We start from the raw sequence: 18,928 nt of genomic DNA, 5'->3' as shown, positions 1-18,928 counted from the left end.
TCTGAGTCCAGCAACTCAAGATAGGTGTAACCTTAATCCAATGTCGCATTCATAAACGGACGCTCTCAGTAGTAAATAATACTGCCATAGCCGCGGTCAAATGAAAAAGTGAAAAATAAATTAACTAAAAATCGTAGGCTGTCATCCTCGTGCTATGGTGGAGTATAGTCATGTGTTGATGTCATGGAGTTATGAGGACTGGGACGAGGTAAGCGAGGGATGCACCCTCGAGATCCAATATTGCGCTTTGTTTCCATGCTCACGTGTAGTATTTAGAGCATTACAGGGAATGGAGTCATCAAAACACAAAAATGAAATGAAAAGTCACTCAAATGTCATCGCACAACGGGAGTAGCCGTTACCCGAATTCAATACCGGGCTATAATTTTCGTTTCTGTTTCCGGTAATGGAGGACCGTGGTATGCGTTTCCGTTATCGTTACCATCTCAAATTCGGGAATATACCGTTTCTGTTTCCGTTACCATTAGCCTTTCCTGTCCACTGGTATAGCCACAGAAAGTCTGTGCTTGAAATCGTCTGCCGCCATTGGCTGAAGCAGACAACATGCGAGCCACCTTCTATGTGCACGTGGCGAAGGAGTGAGAGGAGACATTCAGGACACCTTCTGTGTCTAGATGGCGTTGGCGCAGCGAAGTGTCGCGATCCAGGCGAGGTACAGATGCCGAAACGTGTTCTATTCCTGTACTGGATTGCTTTCGATCTTTCGAGATTTCACCTGAACTACAATATGCGGGAAAAAGTTCGCGAGTCTCAAACGGCTCTGTGTACATAGGACGTTATGGAATGCGCACAAAAGACACAAAAAGGAATGTCTTTTGTGCGCATTCCATAATGTCTTATGCACATGTCTGTAATTAGCATTAAAACAAATGGCCATTGCACATGCGCGTGGCGCCACTGACTGTGTGACGTGTTAACTTTTCAAACAATCCAGTACTGATTGATGATTTGATCCAATACTCTTTGAGAGGTTGACACGTCACATGCTGGGCGGCGCTACACGCATGTTCAATTTACGTAGAGCTCTGGTTCAATGATAACTGAAGACTGCCCGTGTCACAGCGGCGCGTCTGGCCCCTGTGTTTTCTCGGTGACAAAACTTTTCCACTGACATCGTACCTAATGCGATCACAGTGAGACCACCTAGCAGATTATTTTATTTAGTCTGAGGGACGTATTGAGTGGCATGGTGGAGTTGTGTATAGGACCTGACGTGTTACCGCCGGAACACTGCATTTAATGCTGTACAGCCCGTTTCACTGAACATTTTATTCGCTCTTGAATAAGCGCTGAATAAACGTTTAACATGTGCTCTCTTTCGTACTATTAAGGCGGACTCATGCGGACGTTCGCTTCCGGAGAGAGTTGGCTGTACCGTCCCCAAATTTTCTTCGCATTGCTTTCCTTCCGCGCTTTGGTAATGTAGTCGGCGCCAGCGTGCAGAACATGATAACAAACGCCAAAGCCATTATTTTCATTCGTAGGTATCTGGAAAACTGCAGTAAGCTCGTCGAATTTGTTGATTGCAATCAATTCTCCGACTGTTACTGTAGGGAATGACACCATTTTTGCCCAAGTATCGCGGGCGGGCGTGCCGAGAGAAGCGATTTTGTTGCATCTCTCATAGACTCCCACGTATTGAAAATTTGACAAACTTTAATTCGCCAAAAATCAGTGGATCGCTTCAAGCCTTCAAAAATATGTCATTCCCTAGATAAACTCGAGGGGAACACGCCTGTATCTGTTTCGTGTAGAAATTTCGCGAGATTTGCGAGAACCCTGCGAACAAAAATTCCCCACAGACTTCCTAAGAAGTGACTCCCCCTTAAGTCAATTGAAGATTCTCTTCTTCGTATTTTACTATCAGCTGCATTACGTCAGCCTTGAAACGCGCACTTATTAGACTGTCCCAACGGTCCAGGGTGCGCGCTACCGAGTAGCAAAAGGCCTCATTTTCCGACATTTTGACTTGTAGCTGGTTGAGTAGCTCTCGTTCCACTATGTCGGGTTCCTTCCTCTTTTTTGAGAAAGAGGCATTTGCTGGCCTTGCGGGCAATTGTTCATTCGCATGGTATGGTGATTCTTGGCCTCTCGAGTTCACTGGGGTATTCGGTTGTGGCCAAGGTGCATCATTGTCGTCCCCATTCACAGCATCGTCATCGCTCTGGTTCCCATCCACTCTTTCACTTTGCATCATAGAATCGAAAATGACCTGGGGCGTCGAGCTTTGCAATGCGACATCTTCATCAGCTGCACTTAACAGCTGCACGTTAGAAGTCATCCTGGAATAGAGGCAAAGAAGAATATGTAAATCTACTTCTCAATTCGCAACAAACTAACTAACTATCAGCTAACATCTGACGGTGCACTGCTCTGCTTTGATGAATATTCGCTGGGATATTCGGATTTTCACGTACTTCCTAGGTCTCAGGCAGTCCCGATAAAATTCCATATGCGCAAGGAACTGCCACTGCTGTTTCTTGCGGATGGGCCCACTGCCGCTTCTTGTGGACTCGTCCGATACGCGCAGTTCCCGAACGTAGCGGTCTCTGAGCCTTTTCCAATGTTTCTTCGTTTCTTCCGCTGCAAAGAAGAGAATAGAAGACCGCTACAAAACAATACAAATAAAAAAACAATAATAATAATAATACTAAATAAAACGAAAGACTACAGCACGGAGGTAGCGCATGGGAGGACAATAGACGTCTACTCGACCTCCATACGGAGTGAGATGTTTAGCGGATGTCTGCATGAAGACGTCTACTATACGTCTATTTAGCAGGGAAGGGTAACGGACGTATTTTCGTTACTGTTTTCATTTTCGTTACTGCTATATTTTCGTTTCCGTTAACCGTTTCTGATACCAGCCTTTCAATTTCGTTTACGTTACGTCTCCGTTACTGTTTCCGGTAACGGAACGGCTGTTACAGAGCTGCTGGAGGACAGACAATCCGACACTGGCAGCAACCTGTTTTGCCCCAAGTGCTGCTTCAGTGTCACACGTACACACACGCGTAATTTTACGTCATTGGGATGCGCACATCTTGGAATATTTTTTAAAGAAATGTAGGAACATGTCTTCAGTCTTCGGTCACTCTGAGTCCAGCAACTCAAGATGGGCGTGACCTTCATCCAATGTCGCATGCGTAAGCGAACGCTCTCAGTAGTAAATAATACTGCCGTAGCCACGGTGAAATGAAAAAAGTAAAAAATAAATAACTAAAAATTGTAGCCTGTCATCCTCGTGCTATGGTGGAGTATAGTCATGTGTTGATGTCATAGAGTTATGAGGAATGGGACGAGGTAAGAGAGGGATGCACCCTCGAGATCCAATATTGCTCTTTGTTTCCATGCCCACGTGTAGTATTTAGAGCACTACACGGGTGGAGTCACCAAAATACAAAAAATAAAATGAAAAGTCACTCAAATGTCATCGCACAACGGGAATAGCCATTAGGCATCACCATAACAACCGCAACAGAAACAGAAGCTAACCTTTCCTTTCTTTTTTCTTAATAAACATGTACCCCCCCCCCCCCCCACACACACACACACCTCCAACAGAAATCAGGAAGTTTTTCATCAGGTTTCTACAAAACTTTGGCAGCCGAGGCCCGTTCGCTGACATTTGCCGCTGCGGAGCAGTTCGCTTCGCCCAAGGGCCCTACGGCCCCTACCCCCAGTTGCGAGAACAAAATAAGCCACGCTGCAATCATATTTTGGTCCCTATCCATGCGTCTGTCATCAGCCAGCCCAGCAGCCACTGATAGCACGGGTTGCGCGACAGGGCTTCCGACGATAATGCAGTGCCCTGCCACTCTCTCCACTTCACCTCGATACAGGCGGAGTCGACGGTTCCGCAAGTCTGAGTTTCAGCAAGCGGGCGACGGATTTTTGCGCTGTAAAATTTTTGTAGAGGGTTGATGAAAAACTCTCTTATTTGTGTTGGAATTGTTTGTTGTGGCTATGGGCCATTGAATTCACGAAGAAAAAAGGTACGTTATCTTGGTTAATTTTCAAGTTCAATTATATGTGTGCTAACTACCACAACGTGTGGCAAAAACATGCGGTCAACGACTAAATACCGTTGACTGCATATGCTTACGCTGCATACTTTTTTAATTATAATTTTTTCACACGGTTATTGAGCCACCATGTATATGGGCAGTTTTGTGACATGTATGTACTTGTCTGTTTCTACCTCTGCCGTGTCATGCCGTATGACTCCGCCGTCCCGAGGAGGTAGTAAAGAGGCGCAGTGTACATGGATGAAATTGGACCTTGACGTTTCGATGCCACATCCGAGCATCAAGGTCCCTAATTACAGCCTGACGTCGTTTTTTGAAAGGGTTAGTTAGTTTTTTAAGTTAGTTATAGTTGGGGTTACGTTAGTCAAATATTTGTAAACTGACAAATATTCGACTGTGTGTTATTATGAACACCATAACATTAGTCAATATGCATTTCTGTATGCCGCTTGAGAAGTACTATACCGAGTGTCTGCCACCAAAATGTGGGGCATTCAACTGCTTTTTCGGGGCGTTGACCACAGTTTGAAATATTGTTTTAAATAAGTCTTTTGCTTTTTTGTACTTCCAGAGCCAGCCTACAGGGGCTTAATATTTCAATGTTATTTCAAGAAGTTGAACAATGTGTGTTGCGATATTATGAATATTATTAACTTGTCATTGTCTAGCCTGTGATAAGTGGCTGTACCACTATTGTATCGTGTATTAATGTATTGCCTTGTATATATTGCATTTTATTATATTATGTATAGCCACTATAGTCTAGTACCATTCTTTTCTAGTGCGGCACAAAACTGCATATGCTAGTCACTTTTGCAGTGTTCTAACAGCATTTTTGGCAAAATGTTCCTTGTGTGAGTTACTGCGTGTTCTTCGAGTTCTTTTCACACGTGCAGCAGACATTTCGGAAAGCATACACAAATACAGAAAGGCTGCTGTCTAAGTAATGCCAAACGAAGGCATAACCTTATACGTTGCAAGGAATATTGAGGTATATAGCCTTGACCTAAATTTAGACATTAATGCTAATACAGGGCTAGAAGATCCCTCAGTCTGGTCTATAAAATGTCCGAAGTTGGGTAGAGTAAGCCCTTTGATACCTACGGTTAAACGACATCTAGGTGGCGTAACTTTAGCTTTGCTAGAGGAATTTTAGATACGTCCGGTAGGCATGCCATTCGTCTTAATTCAGACGTCCAGTTGACATTTACTATACCACCTTTTGCTACACGGGGTGGTGTCGAAAAACTGTACTCACTGGTTTGGAACATGCAGGTGGCACGTACAGCTTCCCACGCATTTTCTTTCCGCCCAATGTCCCGGTACTCCAGCAGACGAGTGTTGTAGAGGCATGGATGTTCTCTGACTGCCTCGATGAGTCTTTCCGCTTCATCTGTCGTCAGTTCCCTGGACTCCGCCATTTTTCTTTGCTTCTTCTCTTCACGAAGCACACTTGAAAGTGTGGCAAAGCGTGTACCGGCGAATGCTGCCGCGCAACGCCAACGTGAAGTACGCGCACCGCAGCCAGAGCACGCTGATTAACGCTGTACGTTCTCTGCCGCTTGAGTATAAACACAAACACTCCGACGGCTGCCGACGACAGTGAACCTCGTAGCGCGCGCTCGCTCGTCGCTTTTTTCCTGACCCGAAAAAAAGAATAGCCACATCCACTACACACGATGTCTTTCTGCAGAAAGAGCAACGCCCTAAAGGAAAGACCTGCAGTCAAGTGAAGTCCAAGGAAGGACAGCCACTAAAGTCAGTAGAAGATGATTATTTACACGCTGGCATAGAAATCATAACGCTGGCGTCCCAGCCCTTCGGCTTTGGCTATGGCTGTAGTTTGGCTTGGCTATGCTATAGTTCAATCTAAAAACGAATGTTTGTGACATGGTTTGTGAGCGTGAGAACATATCGGTATCGATCCCTTCACGTACTCGTCATGTTATGTATGTGTGGTGTTCACTTTCTTGGATTGCGGTAACTTTCCTTTGAAACAACGAGAAGTTCCGAACGTTGATAGGGTTGGTAGCCACCTAGCCACCGCAAGTGCGATGTGTTCGTGTGCGGTGCAAACCAATGTCCAATAGCTTGAAAGAAATTCGGTTTGCGGATCACTTTTTTGTCAGTTTTAGCGCTCAAACTATATGCATAAGGGATACAGGCTGTCACATGGCACCTCATCTCTCATCTACCATCTACCACAGCTGAACTACAAAGCAAGAACAGCCCCTAAAGTCGGTGGAAGATGATTTACACGCTGGCCACATTGTATCAGCATTTTGGTTATGGCTGTAGTTTGGCTTGGCTATGGGGTAGTCCAATCCAAGGCCAAATGTGTGTGAGTGTTTTAAATTTCACTTTCTTGGTTTACGTTAACTTTACTTTGAAACAACAAGAAGTTCCGAACTGTAGCCACCGCTAGTGCGATGTGCACAATGTTTGTGTACGGTGCAAATGAATGTCAAGTTGTTTGTTTAAAACAGGCTTGAAAGCAATTCCGTTTGTGCAGTGTGTTTTTTGGTGGGCAGCCGAATTTATATATTGGGCAATATATATTATTGCCCTTTTGTGATCGGTGAGCTAACCAAGGCTGCTTTTACCTCGTTTTCAGCGTGACAACGGAAGCACAATGAGTGTGACTGAGACGTGACATGCACCGCTGCACGAAAGTACACTTTTCATACGTCGACATCGAAACGTATGGTGCATCCGATGAAGGTGCTGCTCCTTTGGCTAATCCAAACAGCATTAGAAGATCGTCGCGAGATCCGAACCGGGGTCTCTATCCGATACATCGTTCTAAAAGGAAACTCTCACAGATGCATAACCCTGCTCCGAGTACCTCAAGGTGTGGACGTGATCGTGCTCCGGAGGTTCCACACTTCCAAACCGCCGCAGAAGTTTTCGTAAAAATGGAATTGGCGCCGGGTAGCAGCAAGGGAGATTCAGCGGAAGTGAAGCAAACACCAGCAAAGAGATTTAAAAATGATAAATGTGACACAAACAGTAGAAGCATAACTTCTTACTTCACAGTCTCACCTAAGAAATCTCACTTCAAACAGCATTCTATTCAACAGCATGAGGCTGACTTGGCTGATGACGCCCATGGAGCTGCATCACCAAGTAATCCTTTTGGTACGGTTGAAGACAGTTCTTGTCACTTTGTGGTTGTAAACTATAGAAATTGAATTGCCTGTTTCTTTCATAGAATTCCAAGCTCCCCAGGAAGAGGAAAATAATTGCACAGTTGAATCTGATGATTCTGACTGCGTTATCGTTGGAAATGAATATGGTCTTACAGGAAAGCATCTGGCTGAGCAACTTGATACTGCAGATTATTTTGAGCAGGTTCCTGACGAACTGCTTGAGATTATTTTTGCTCATCTCAGCCTTCAGGATTTGCTTTTGACATACAGTTTAGTATGTGTAAGATGGCACAGAGTAATCAGCAATCCTACAGTACGTTAGATAATGTTCTCATTTAGTTTGGCTACAGAATATTGCTGCTGAGCCACCTCAAAATAGTTGACATGCATCTATTTAACATTTCAGTTTCTGCAATACCGAAAAGCTTATTACAGGTATAAAGCCACGAAGAGGATTGAGTTCATCGGGGAAATAGAGGCAGAATGCTCACTGAACTCACTTCACATTGAAAATTGTCTTCAGCGACTCATACAGTAAGCTTATATTTCATTATTTCATGCTATGTTGCTGTAAAGGTCACTCTGTGAGGATCATGAAAATTGGAATTGAAAAGCGGTTTCACAGTGTTTAACTGAAAAACCCAAAGTTCTAGTATTTACCTCTATTCAAACAAACTTTGCGATGCTACGTCCTACGACTCCTCTATGGTGGTTTTGTTCATCCAGTGAAAGTCCGCCTTCTTGCAATTTTTGTTGAATGAACAAAACATAATAGAGGAGTAGTGGGACGTTTCATCACAAACTTTGTTTGAATGAAGGTTGGTACTCCTTTCATTTCTACTTACAGGATTTTGGTGCTTAGTATCACAAACGATGCGCTGACATATCGGTAGTGAGAAACGTTAGTGGTGGCGGAGATAAAAAAGAACGTCTACCTTTTATGTAGAAGAAAGGTGTCTTGCTTACAATATTGAGCATAATTGTCAATAACGATCCTTTCACAAGTTTTTTCTAGTGTTTATGAGACAGTTTTCGGAGTAGCTGTGACATGCTGAATACTAAAACAGGGGAACAGACGACACAAACTCCATGTCCTTAGGCATAATCTACCTCATTTTTGAGCATCGATGCATTGTGTGCTTGGTACATTGGTCAGTGGTTCACATGGCCCACACGTAACTGTGGAAGGTTGAAGAGACAGTGGTGATCTCTGTACATGCATGCAGCAAAGAACCCTATCAATGAGTAATGGTGAATGGACAGTTATTCTGATGGAAGATTCTATTTCTTCCACTGTATGTAGGTTCATGATGAGCTTCAAAAAGAGCCCCAGGGGCTTAGAAGTGGTTCTTCGTAAGCATCATAAGTATGATATAGCTTGGACTGTTCTCCAGCAGAGCTTCCCGGACTGCATCAGTTGTGGAGTAAGATCTTCTATGATGACACATTCATCATTTATCAGTGGCACAGATAATTGCTTGTCTTCATATTTGTACATCATGCTGCTACATCATCTTGCTACAGTCCCCTAACCTGTGGTGCTTGCTCTGTGTGTTGGTCCTTGTCTCCGAGTCTGTGTGGGATGTCTATGGGATTCTCCAGAGGTCCTTATCTTCAACTGTTGATGCGCTGGCAATTAGCGAGGCATTGTACTGCATTGGCACATTCCTTTTGAACTTCAAGATTGCTCTCGGTATTAATCACGGGTAAATATGCCTTGATGTGCTCCTGAGTAATTCACAAAGAAGTTACTACGGCTGAATTTCATCTTTACAATTTGCTATCCAGCCTTCATTACAGGGTGTATTATGCGTTGCACCTTTTTGAAAATTCCTGGTCTGGAACCCTGAAGGACATCTCTGCCCTTCATGTGTCCCACAAAGGTCAGCAGAACATAATGAAATTTGGGTAAGAATGGATTTTCTAGTTGCGCTTGCTGGTGGAGGCGGTGACATTGAGCATTCTATTATTCCATCATTATCAGCACCGGTAACCAAGGTGTGAAGTACACACACGAGCAAATGAGGATAATAAATCACGAACTGAAAGCACGTGATACTGTGCTTATCATTGCTTTTGCAGGTATGTGATGGCAAATTATTCTTTCACGTAACTACGAAATGGAACAGCTTTGTCATGCAGTTGCGAAAATCTACAGTCCGTACTTTTAATGTTTGTTCTTTGTGAACATTTTCTAGGCACTGGTAAAACATCAACGTTAGTGGAATATGCACGTACACGGCCGTCAATGAAATTCCTCAACGTTGTCTACAACAAGTAGGTTGCTTTGACTTGCTTTTCGGATTTGCCGCAGTAATTTTAGTATGTAAGGAGCAACTTAGAACTAAAGCGAAGCTTTTCTGATCAAAAATAAAATGGCATCTTGCATTTCAGGTCAGTGGAACAGCTTGCCAAGAGAACGTTTCCTAAGAACGTTGAGTGTCGTACGGCCCACTCGTTGGCGTTTGGAAAAGTCGGCTTCAGGTAAGGCTTCTCTGCTTTAAAAGTCGATAAAACTGGCTGGGAGTGATGGAACAAATGTAAGTCTTATTTGGGAACCAGTGCCGCGCTTACTTCACAGAAACATTGTCTGTTAACGGTGACAGGTACAGGCACAAGATGACTGCAAACTTCAAGGTTTTTGACGTAAAGGACACGATAACAAAGCCAGCTGAAATTCCTATGAATCATCTTCGGTTCACGAAGTTGGTCCTCAAGACAGTTGAAAGCTTCATGTCCTCAGCAGACGAGTTTATCACAACAGCACATGTTCCCAAGTACGGTATCTGTGATACCGCGAATGATGAAATTGTTGAACCCATTGAACTCAGTGCTTCTGAGTCGTTGGTAAGTCTTGCAATTTTTTTGCTTTAGATTTGTGACTGTGCTATGCTTGCCACGTTGTTAAGTTGCATTCTGCTTATTTTAGGTGATCGCTGCGCAGGCAGAAGCGTTTTGGCAGAGGGTGATAGACCCCAATGACTTGAGTGTTAGGATAACGCACGATGGTTACCTGAAGAAGTTTCAACTTGAAAGACCATATTTGGGTTCTTATGACTGCATCTTTGTGGATGAGTCTCAAGACTGCAATCCTGGTACGATATATGGAGCACACATCGCGGGCTTTGCTGCAAAATTCAGCACCACAACTGTGCAGCAACTACAGCACAAATGTCACTCTGTCACACAGAGCATGCATATTACAAATTCGTACTGGTGTCAGTTGATTAGTTGGTACCAATCATGGGTAATTGTAAAGTAACTGGGTTAAATACAGGGTGCTGTGTGGTGAGATTTCAGTGCCAACGTACCGACCATATGTCTATGCGTCAATCGTGCTTACTGGCCATATCTGATCACCGTATGAGCATATATATACGTATATACGATCATATCACGTCTTGCGGCGTAAAACTTCTAAAAAATTATTAATCCCGTTGCAAACTTTACATGAAAAGAAGTGGAGAAGTACCGGCACCCTGTTTGTGGCACCTAACATGGCGAATGCCATCGCAAGGAACACGTTTGGTTGTTTTCAATGCACTTTGTCTCCTTCGTGTTATCCTTTTGTTATTGGATCCTTCTAAATTTTCATCTTTTATGTGTTGAGACAAATTTAATAGGCATAGTTCACCTAACTAAAATACGAGTCGCTATTTTATTGCCACATTCGGTATGGCTTACATACAGTACTGTATTCGTTCGAACATATGCCCACATATTTTTGTCCTGGTTGCATTGTTTATTCACTGTTACACACCATGTTCCTACAGCAATGCTTGACTTCATTCTTGCCCAACGCTGCCCAAAAATACTTGTCGGTGATCCTCATCAGCAGATCTATGCATTCCGAAAAGCAATTGATGCACTGTCATCTGTACCTGGGACACACAAGTACTACCTTACCAAGGTTAGTTTCTGCAGGCTTTGAGTCCTACCATATTGTGAGTAGAAACTGAACTGTGCTCATTTTATTGATGAGCATCTCCGAGTAGGTTGACGCATTCTGCACGAAAGCAGTTTACGGTATCAGGCCTGCAACTGCAGAACAGCTGTTGATAACATTTTTTGAGGGATGATATTTGGCCATATTGAGCAGTATATCAATGTGTTGAGTGCGTTGGTACAGAGGTTAAGCTGCAGCACGTACCTCTCCTCCAAAGGAAGTGGCAAAATAGCAATTTTAATGCATTAGCATTAGGAGCGTCAAAATGGAAAAGGGTGTATGTATGTGTGTGTGTGTGTCCATGTGTGTGATGGTGAAGCCTAGCTGAGACAGCGGTATAAGTGGACATGCAAAGGGGATATAAGAGGGTAAATGTAAATGGAGGCAAGTGATTTGAGATTGAAGTAGTCGAAGGTAAATAAGAGTAAGAAGTAAGAGTAATTGAAGGAAATTAGAGGTAATTAAAGTAAGAAAGTTGAGTTTAAAGGTAATGAATGTAAGACTATGTAATTAAGAGAAAGATTAAATGAAATTAAAGAATACCAAAGGGAACCGCAGTTTATACTGGAGGGAAATAAATGGTGTTAAAGGTAATTAATGTCAATTAAAGATAATTGAGAGTAATTAAGGAAAGTAAACATAATTAAAGGTAATTAAGGATTTTCAAGATTACCTCATGTAACCTGCGATTACCTAACGTAATTAAAGGGTAATTGAAAGTAATTGAGACTAGTTAAAGCTTAATTAAATGGACTTGCATATAATAATTGAAAGTGTCAAACCGGAAATCAAGCATTTACTGGAGGTGGACAACCGGAAGTTGGGTTTGAACTGGAAGTGGATACCCGGACGTCAAGTATGGACGCATTTCTCTCTCATTTACCACTAAATCGCCAGTGAATTTTTTGAAGAAGACGCTTTCTCACCAGCAACGCAAAAAAATGCTGCAACACATGTGGGGGCCGGGAGTTGTCTACTATTAGCTGCAATAAACTGATACATTCTCAATGCACCCAGTACGGGTTGTATATGCAGACACGTGAGTGGAAATAGAAGTACTGTACAATCACTGTCATTTTTTTAGTCCTTTAGGTTTGGGCCAGAAATTGGCTATGTAGCATCTTGTGTCCTTGAATCCTTGAAAGGTGTTCATGACAAGACCATTGTTGGTTGCACACGTGAAGGTAGGCAGGGCCCCGTTGACATCCAAATAATTTTTTTACTTACCTTTTACTTTCCCCTTTCTATGAACAGGTAAAACAGATGGTAGTCGAGTTGGACAAATCTGCATCATTGCACGAAGTAACCTGATGTTGTTCAACGAAGCCGTGAGAATAATTTGCAATGGACAGCACCGGGACCTTGGTGTCACTCACGTTAAGGCTGCATTCGTAGGGGTACGATGGTGACTTTCCCGTGGATTTATTCAAATTATTCAGGACCTTAACCCACTTTTGTAAACTTTAGGGGTTTGCGAGCTACAGGTTTGGGCAAATAGAGGACATCTATAGGCTGAAATTCAACCAAGGTAATGTCACTGAGAGCATCTTGTTTCAGTACTGCTGCACAAAAAGCATTATATGATTGCCACTCTAATGATCTCTCGTCCTGCTTTTTCTCATCTTTCAGAGCAAAACAGAATAACAGACCCATTTGTTAGAAAATTTGCAAATTTCCAGAGACTGTTTCAGTATGCACGCCACGCGGAGGACAGTGAACTTTTGAGCCGTCTCGAGTTTGTGGAACAGCATGGTCATCAAGTGCCAGTGTATGTGAGGACGCTGACAAGTGACTGCAAGTTCAGTGAACATAATGCAAGTAAGGATCCTCCCCTTGTAATTAAAATGGTGTTTTATTGTTTAATCAATGTAACATTTTGCTTTATGTGTGTCAATGCAGTTCCCACTTCAGAAAAGGTACAAGACATGTGACATGAGTGTGGCATGATCATGCCGACATGACAATCAGTTAATTGCCCAGCTTGAATAAGGAACTTTGAAGTCTTGTGACAGTGCAAGTTCATAATAGTAATCAATTTAATTTATCTCGGGGGCGGGGGGGTCAGGAAGAGTATAATTGTCAAGCTCCACATGCCGTTGTGCTGCCGTTGTGGTTGTCGTAATCATTGTCGAAGTTGTCACATGAAACATGTGGAAGTACATTACATTTATATTGCGAACACATTGCACAGCCTACACGCAGTTGACTGATAAAGATCTTCAGCACTGCTGGTAGGTGCTATGTGCCAAAAACACTTGCATTCACCTGCAAAATGTTCTCTCAAAACTATAAAATTTGGAGAAATGTTGCTTTGAAGTTGCATATCTGCAGTATCTGCACAATCAATCTGCATGCATACACATAATTTTATTAATGGAAACATGCATGATACATTACGATCCTACTCTTCATGTTACAAGTCAACTGTGATAATGACTGGTATTTCATCTGCAGATTGTTCTTGCCCCTCTGAAAGTTTTCTAAAGTGTGCTAAAGTACAGGCGCGGTACACATTCTTTAATGCCCCACATGAAAGACAACACACACACTTGCCTAATAGCATAAGTACTAACTTGTATTGTGTCATAATGTTGCTGATGTCCTCGGCTAGGTTCAAACCTGCAGACATGTCATCAGTTATCATACGCGTTCCCCACTTACCAGCAAGTAGCCTGCTGGTGCTGCGTCAGCTAGAGAACACTGTGGATGTGTACGTTATTTGTTGTCATTTTCAGACATTGTCTTCACCACGGCTCATAAAGCTAAAGGACTAGAATTTGACACGGTTATTTTAAGTGAAGACTTCTTTGTTGGGAGAGCTGGCCTAGGTCAGAGCTATCACCCAACTAGAGAATGTAAGTAGCTACACATTACAACTGCTTTACTGAATTCAGTGTGCTACCCTTATGCCCAAAAGCAGGAATGTGCAATACATAAAGTGCACAGCGTTGCATGAGGAAGGAACGTGCTGAGCTGCTGCAAACATTGTGGCATTTATTCGTCAACTGAAATGAATGTGGCTTAAGCTCGCACAGCCCGCTACCTTCCCCTTAGTCCCTTAGCATCTTCTCTATTTTACAACACATTACGTTTACTAGAGAGTGCTCGAAATATGGAGGCTTTGGGTATTCAAATTTAGATACATGCACATTTGGGGAGCGCTGTTGTGCACCCTAATTTCACAGTGTGTGTTCAATGTGGTTGTGCTGTACAACAAATATGCAAGTTTTGCAAACGTTGCAAAAACTGGGCCTTCACGAAAATCACTGCTTTTACAGTAATGTTTTATGTATTTCTGTTTCCTGTATATCTCCAACCCAGCTGACAGAGAAGAGTGCAATGTATTGTACGTTGCCCTGACAAGAGCAAAGAGACGTCTTGTCATGTCACGGATGCTTTATTTTACACTTCTCCAGGCACAGGTATATCCAGTTTATAACATTCTAAGAGTAAACCTTTGGGTAAAAATATTTGTGTGAATTAGATTAGTCCAAATTATTCTTTATCATCATTCTCAATGCATTTGATAGAATTTCAGAAGACAGTGTAAGCTGTTTGAGTCACATATATGAGCTGCACTTTACTATATAACGTAATTTACAAACTTGCAATAACACAGTTGAAATTCACCAGCAAGTGTAAATTATTATAAGTTGAACCTCTAAAATAACGAACGTCGATTTAACGAAATCCTCTGTTTAACGAAAAATTTCCGTTCCACGAGCGCGTCCCCATAGACGCCAATGTATTTTTGAGCTCGATTTAACGAAATACGTTCGTTTGGTCGCCTCTATTTAACGAAGTCCCTGGGCTCTTCTGCGCGTGTCTTTCCCTTTCACCACGAAGAAGAGGAGGAGAAACTTTCCGTCTCCGTTGTCCTTTACGCCAGTTTTCGTTGGTTACTTCGGTTGTCACGTGCAGGAGGCACGAACGTGCCGACATGTGCGTCGCCTCCGCCGGTAATCGGTGCGCCGACGCTGTTTCAAAACCGGCGCGACGGTCTCTTCGCACCCGTTTTCGGACAAGAAAACACGCATTGCTGATATTTTTTGCTGCCATCTCGCGAAGTCTAATCTGCTTGTGTTGATGACGACGACAGTACGTTGCGGTTTTGTGCCTTTTCATTACTTGTTTTTGTTCGCGCCGCTAATGCTGACGGTGGTAAAATGGGCATGATTCCACTGCCGTTCAACGTTTCCATCGGCGCAGACGTCTACGTGACATGTACCCATTTCTCGTTCTTTTCGGCGGTGTACTATTGTTCTTACCGGACGTCATGAGTGCAAGTGAACGAACCAAGAAACTTCGATACGCGAGCGCGGAGGAGAAAGCAGTCGAGGTTCATCCGGAGTTACGAAGGTTATGAACGCTCAGAGCGACATTGTGCACAAAATACGCGTTACCCAGCATTATGTAATGAATAAAGCTTGATATTTTGTGCCCTTCTTACCTTAGTACCTGTTTCATGACAAATGACGTTTTGCGGAACGCGCGGCGCTGGTAGTGCAGCGGCCATCTTTGTTTAACTTGGCGTGTTCCATTTAACGAATATCTCGATTTAACGAAACAAAGAGTCAGCATTTACAAATTCGTTATATAGAGGTTCAACTATCTGTAATAAGCATTAAGTAAATTGACTGAATCTGGCACCACTATTTGTCGTGGATGTTAGGCTTTCACACAAAAATTAAGCTAACTAAAACTGGGGCTTTATTTAACTGCAGATACATACAGTCAGTTTCTTGTCAGACTAGAGAACCAAGGAAATGCTTAGCTCCCCAGGTACAAACAAGAAGATGTGACACAAATGATTGATTATCATGTGACACCTCCAGCAAACCCAGAGTTTTCGCTCTATAACTACAGAATATGATCACCCTACAAGCTATGTACATGTACTTCGCCTTCTTTCCGTTTTTGAAGTGTGTAGAAACAACGCCACACATTGACACCTAACTCGTTCGTGCTTTGTATGTTCTGTTCTATAATGTGTATACATCTTCTTTATATTTCTTTCTACTTTTCCTCGTTATGTTCTTTCTAGTTTTCATATGTAGGCACATGCAAGATTTATTGCACATCTGTAACTGCAACAGGATGGCACTCTGGTACCTAGTAAGGCTATGTAGCCATTTGCTTCGGAGTCCCTCAGTGTATGCTGTGCATAAAAAAAGCAAAAAAAGCAATCAAGTCATGAACCACAAGGTTACCATCATATCTGAGCGAAGTTGCACACATGACCACATCCACATGGTACATGCACATGCTTACTCGTGCACAGGAAAAGTTTGAGTACCTGAGGACAGAGCAGCAAGCGCTAAAAGAACTGAACCAAGATACCCTCACATGTTGTTCCTGCGACAATCCTGTTGAGCCATCTCACAACCTGGTTCTTTTACGCAAGAGCTATCAACTCGTAAGCTTCACACATTTTCTTGTTGCATTGCTTGTAGTTTGCAGAGACTTTTCTAAGTGTTACACTTCTTGGATGCATACATTATCGTGCACAATATTTTTCAGTCGAGACACGACGTCCCTGGGGGACCCTTATGTAAAAACTGTGCAGCATTCCCGGAGTTCATGCCACTGGTGCAGTTTCCAGCAGGTGATGTGCTGTTTCCACAGCGAGATGTCGGTCACGTGATGTGGAACAGCATCTACAGCTGTGTTCTGTGAATGCTTTTTCAACTACAGTTTTCCATTTCGAAAGCTTATCCTTGCTGGGGAATTCAAGACAAAGGACAGCTGTGCAATGCATATTGCTTAGATTCATATTACTGTATGCACTTGTATTGTGCGGTGTACCTGAATGGACCTATTTTGGATTAAATTGGAAGGATGTCTGAGGGATGATAGAAGGGCATGCAGATTGTGTGCTGCAACAGTGTGAAACATCTGTGTGCCATATGAGCGATGGACTCTATCGTTATGTAATCGTCCCCAGAACTGATTTACCTTTGAAATGTTTTATCCGGCTCTGTACAATACATGCAGTTTTTTATACCATGTGCATGTTGTGGTGAATGCAATAAGGAAATAACATTCATTTGTAACATACATAATATGCTGAAAGCAGTGAATACCTGTGTGTTGAATTTTGAATATGTTCAGCCCAGTGGTGTAGTGTGGAGCGGGGGGCATAGAGGCAAGATTTTTTTGGGCACAAGTTATCGACAGAGAGAACAAAAAGTTCGAAATAAAAACGGTAAAACTATTTATAGCTTGAAAAAAATCTTAATTTTTTAACATTGTGCTCCGTTGGAACGATCTTCTGGGCACCTCGAAGACGGACCCGATTGAAACGAGTTCGATATACCACGCCGGTGTAAAATTGCATCATGTGTGTTTTGGCAGTAGACTGTGTGCGTTGAGACAGCAGCGCATATTCTCAGTGTGAAGCAACTGAAGCATGCGTGATACTCGTTTCACCACGGGCGCTGGGAACCCACGCTATGCCGCTGGTTCAGTCACACTTCTGGCACAGATCATGACAGAAGGAAATAGACAGAAATAAATTGCAGTTCCCTACAATGTCCAGTGGGACTCACTATCATAGCTGATGCTGGGCTTTCCATTTCTCTCCACCATCCTTTTCCCAAGAGCAATGTAGTACCCAGCTTAAGAGTGGAAAAACCAACTTTCAAAATACACCAAGGTTTCCGCAAGTGGGTGGCCAGCACTTTATGTGCTACAACCCGTAGGGCATGCCGGTCCTGCAAACCAGAACAATGGCATTCTGAGACATTTCGTCACTTTGGTGAGTGCTTCACAGACAGACACAGTACACCATATTGATCATACAGGAGGTTGATGCCTCTCTCAACAGAGTAAGGGTGGTGGAGGTGTAACTCCCACAGTGAACCCTGAGACTCCGATCGCAAGTCATGCTCACAAACGCAAACTACTGTCACCCGAAAAAAAAAAAAAAAAGTACAAGACCTGCTTATGGTAACACAACATCAAAATGTCTCTGGTCATGGAGACCTATGAACGGAATAGGCTATACGGTTGATTTCGGGTCCCTGGTTTCGCTGGCTCCATAGGAACGGTCTCTGGTCTCTTTATGTCTCAATCCTGCACCAATCGTGGCAATGTGCTAGCCGAAAGTATGTTGCATTGCCTTGTCTTGTCAAAAAGAAAAACAAAACGAAGATCGTGAGACATGCCGCGATAAGGGTTTGCCTGAATTGCGTACGACGTTTTTCTGTGACGTTAAGTGAGGGCAGAGATATCGACGTCTTTCTTTTGCCGATCACTTGCGGTTTGCAGCAGATGGCAGAGCTGAAATAGTTAGGTCTGTGGCGCACGTTGCGATTACTTTTGTGCTTCATCAGTGGTTCGAGTGGATCATGTGGAGATCAGGCTTTAATATCGCAATTGCAATGTGCTCCCTGAAGTCAATCATGAAAAATTTGATTAAAATATCTGTGTTAATTAGTCCCCTAATTGACAAATAATACGGTTTCCTTGTAGCAGCCTCATCAAGTAATCAGAGGTAGCAAAAAAAAAGAAAAGGTAAATGACATATTAGTTTTCCTCCTCTCCCCTCCCCAGTTACGCGGTTTGACAATGAACCACCCAATCCCCCCCTCCAAAAAAAGAAAGCTGGTATGTATCTGTCCTGCACCTATGCGAAATTGCTTGTGCGCGCGGTAAGTACAGTCGCCGTCACACTTAAACGTAACATCCGAACGCGTAACCTCCGGGGACACCTGCGAAGCGTAGTATTAGCCACTGGATTTGAGACAGGGTCCCAGTGACAAGGTCCTATGTCCCGTGTCGGT

The 18,928-nt window shown here is 43.1% G+C and overlaps 2 protein-coding genes across 4 annotated transcripts; one reads left to right on the top strand and one right to left on the bottom strand.

The window, feature by feature from the left end:
- Positions 1 to 1,139: 1,139 nt before the first annotated feature.
- LOC135401182 (uncharacterized) lies at positions 1,140 to 5,882 on the bottom strand. Its single transcript, XM_064633434.1, has 3 exons — positions 5,308 to 5,882; positions 2,439 to 2,604; positions 1,140 to 2,303 (listed from the first exon to the last, which is right to left on the bottom strand). The coding sequence occupies exons 1-3, from the start codon at positions 5,468 to 5,470 to the stop codon at positions 1,847 to 1,849; spliced, it is 786 nt and encodes a 261-aa protein (XP_064489504.1). The 5' UTR covers positions 5,471 to 5,882; the 3' UTR covers positions 1,140 to 1,846.
- LOC135401181 (F-box DNA helicase 1-like) lies at positions 3,914 to 17,150 on the top strand. Of its 3 annotated transcripts, none has more exons than XM_064633433.1 (21): positions 3,914 to 4,016; positions 6,664 to 7,187; positions 7,261 to 7,511; positions 7,605 to 7,732; positions 8,502 to 8,622; positions 8,723 to 8,904; positions 8,987 to 9,106; positions 9,183 to 9,280; positions 9,397 to 9,475; positions 9,593 to 9,682; positions 9,805 to 10,045; positions 10,128 to 10,293; positions 10,972 to 11,108; positions 12,229 to 12,328; positions 12,399 to 12,541; positions 12,612 to 12,672; positions 12,774 to 12,962; positions 13,880 to 13,999; positions 14,466 to 14,566; positions 16,426 to 16,560; positions 16,665 to 17,150. In XM_064633433.1, the coding sequence occupies exons 2-21, from the start codon at positions 6,704 to 6,706 to the stop codon at positions 16,818 to 16,820; spliced, it is 3,102 nt and encodes a 1,033-aa protein (XP_064489503.1). In that variant the 5' UTR covers positions 3,914 to 4,016; positions 6,664 to 6,703; the 3' UTR covers positions 16,821 to 17,150. The 3 variants fall into 3 exon arrangements, with proteins under 3 accessions (XP_064489503.1, XP_064489501.1, XP_064489502.1); XM_064633431.1 differs by lacking the exon at positions 3,914 to 4,016 and adding an exon at positions 6,195 to 6,390; XM_064633432.1 differs by lacking the exon at positions 3,914 to 4,016 and adding an exon at positions 6,400 to 6,572.
- The last annotated feature ends 1,778 nt before the right edge of the window (positions 17,151 to 18,928 follow it).

Source organism: Ornithodoros turicata, chromosome 7, assembly GCF_037126465.1.
Source record: "Ornithodoros turicata isolate Travis chromosome 7, ASM3712646v1, whole genome shotgun sequence".
Lineage (NCBI taxonomy): Eukaryota > Metazoa > Arthropoda > Arachnida > Ixodida > Argasidae > Ornithodoros > Ornithodoros turicata.
Note: the sequence above shows the minus strand (reverse complement) of the source record. Positions and strands in the feature narration are given on the sequence as shown.

What these genes read in the sequence shown, in the direction of transcription:
- LOC135401182 (XM_064633434.1), bottom strand. Translation starts at nt 5,470, where the DNA reads ATGGCGGAGTCCAGGGAACTGACGACAGATGAAGCGGAAAGACTCATC. An exon ending in CACCTGCATGTTCCAAACCA is followed by an intron (nt 2,605 to 5,307) that starts GTGAGTACAGTT and finishes TCTTCTTTGCAG; the next exon opens with CGGAAGAAACGAAGAAACAT. An exon ending in GACTGCCTGAGACCTAGGAA is followed by an intron (nt 2,304 to 2,438) that starts GTACGTGAAAAT and finishes CCTCTATTCCAG; the next exon opens with GATGACTTCTAACGTGCAGC.
- LOC135401181 (XM_064633433.1), top strand. Translation starts at nt 6,704, where the DNA reads ATGCACCGCTGCACGAAAGTACACTTTTCATACGTCGACATCGAAACG. An exon ending in CGGACTGCATCAGTTGTGGA is followed by an intron (nt 8,623 to 8,722) that starts GTAAGATCTTCT and finishes ATCTTGCTACAG; the next exon opens with TCCCCTAACCTGTGGTGCTT. An exon ending in TTTGGAAAAGTCGGCTTCAG is followed by an intron (nt 9,683 to 9,804) that starts GTAAGGCTTCTC and finishes TAACGGTGACAG; the next exon opens with GTACAGGCACAAGATGACTG.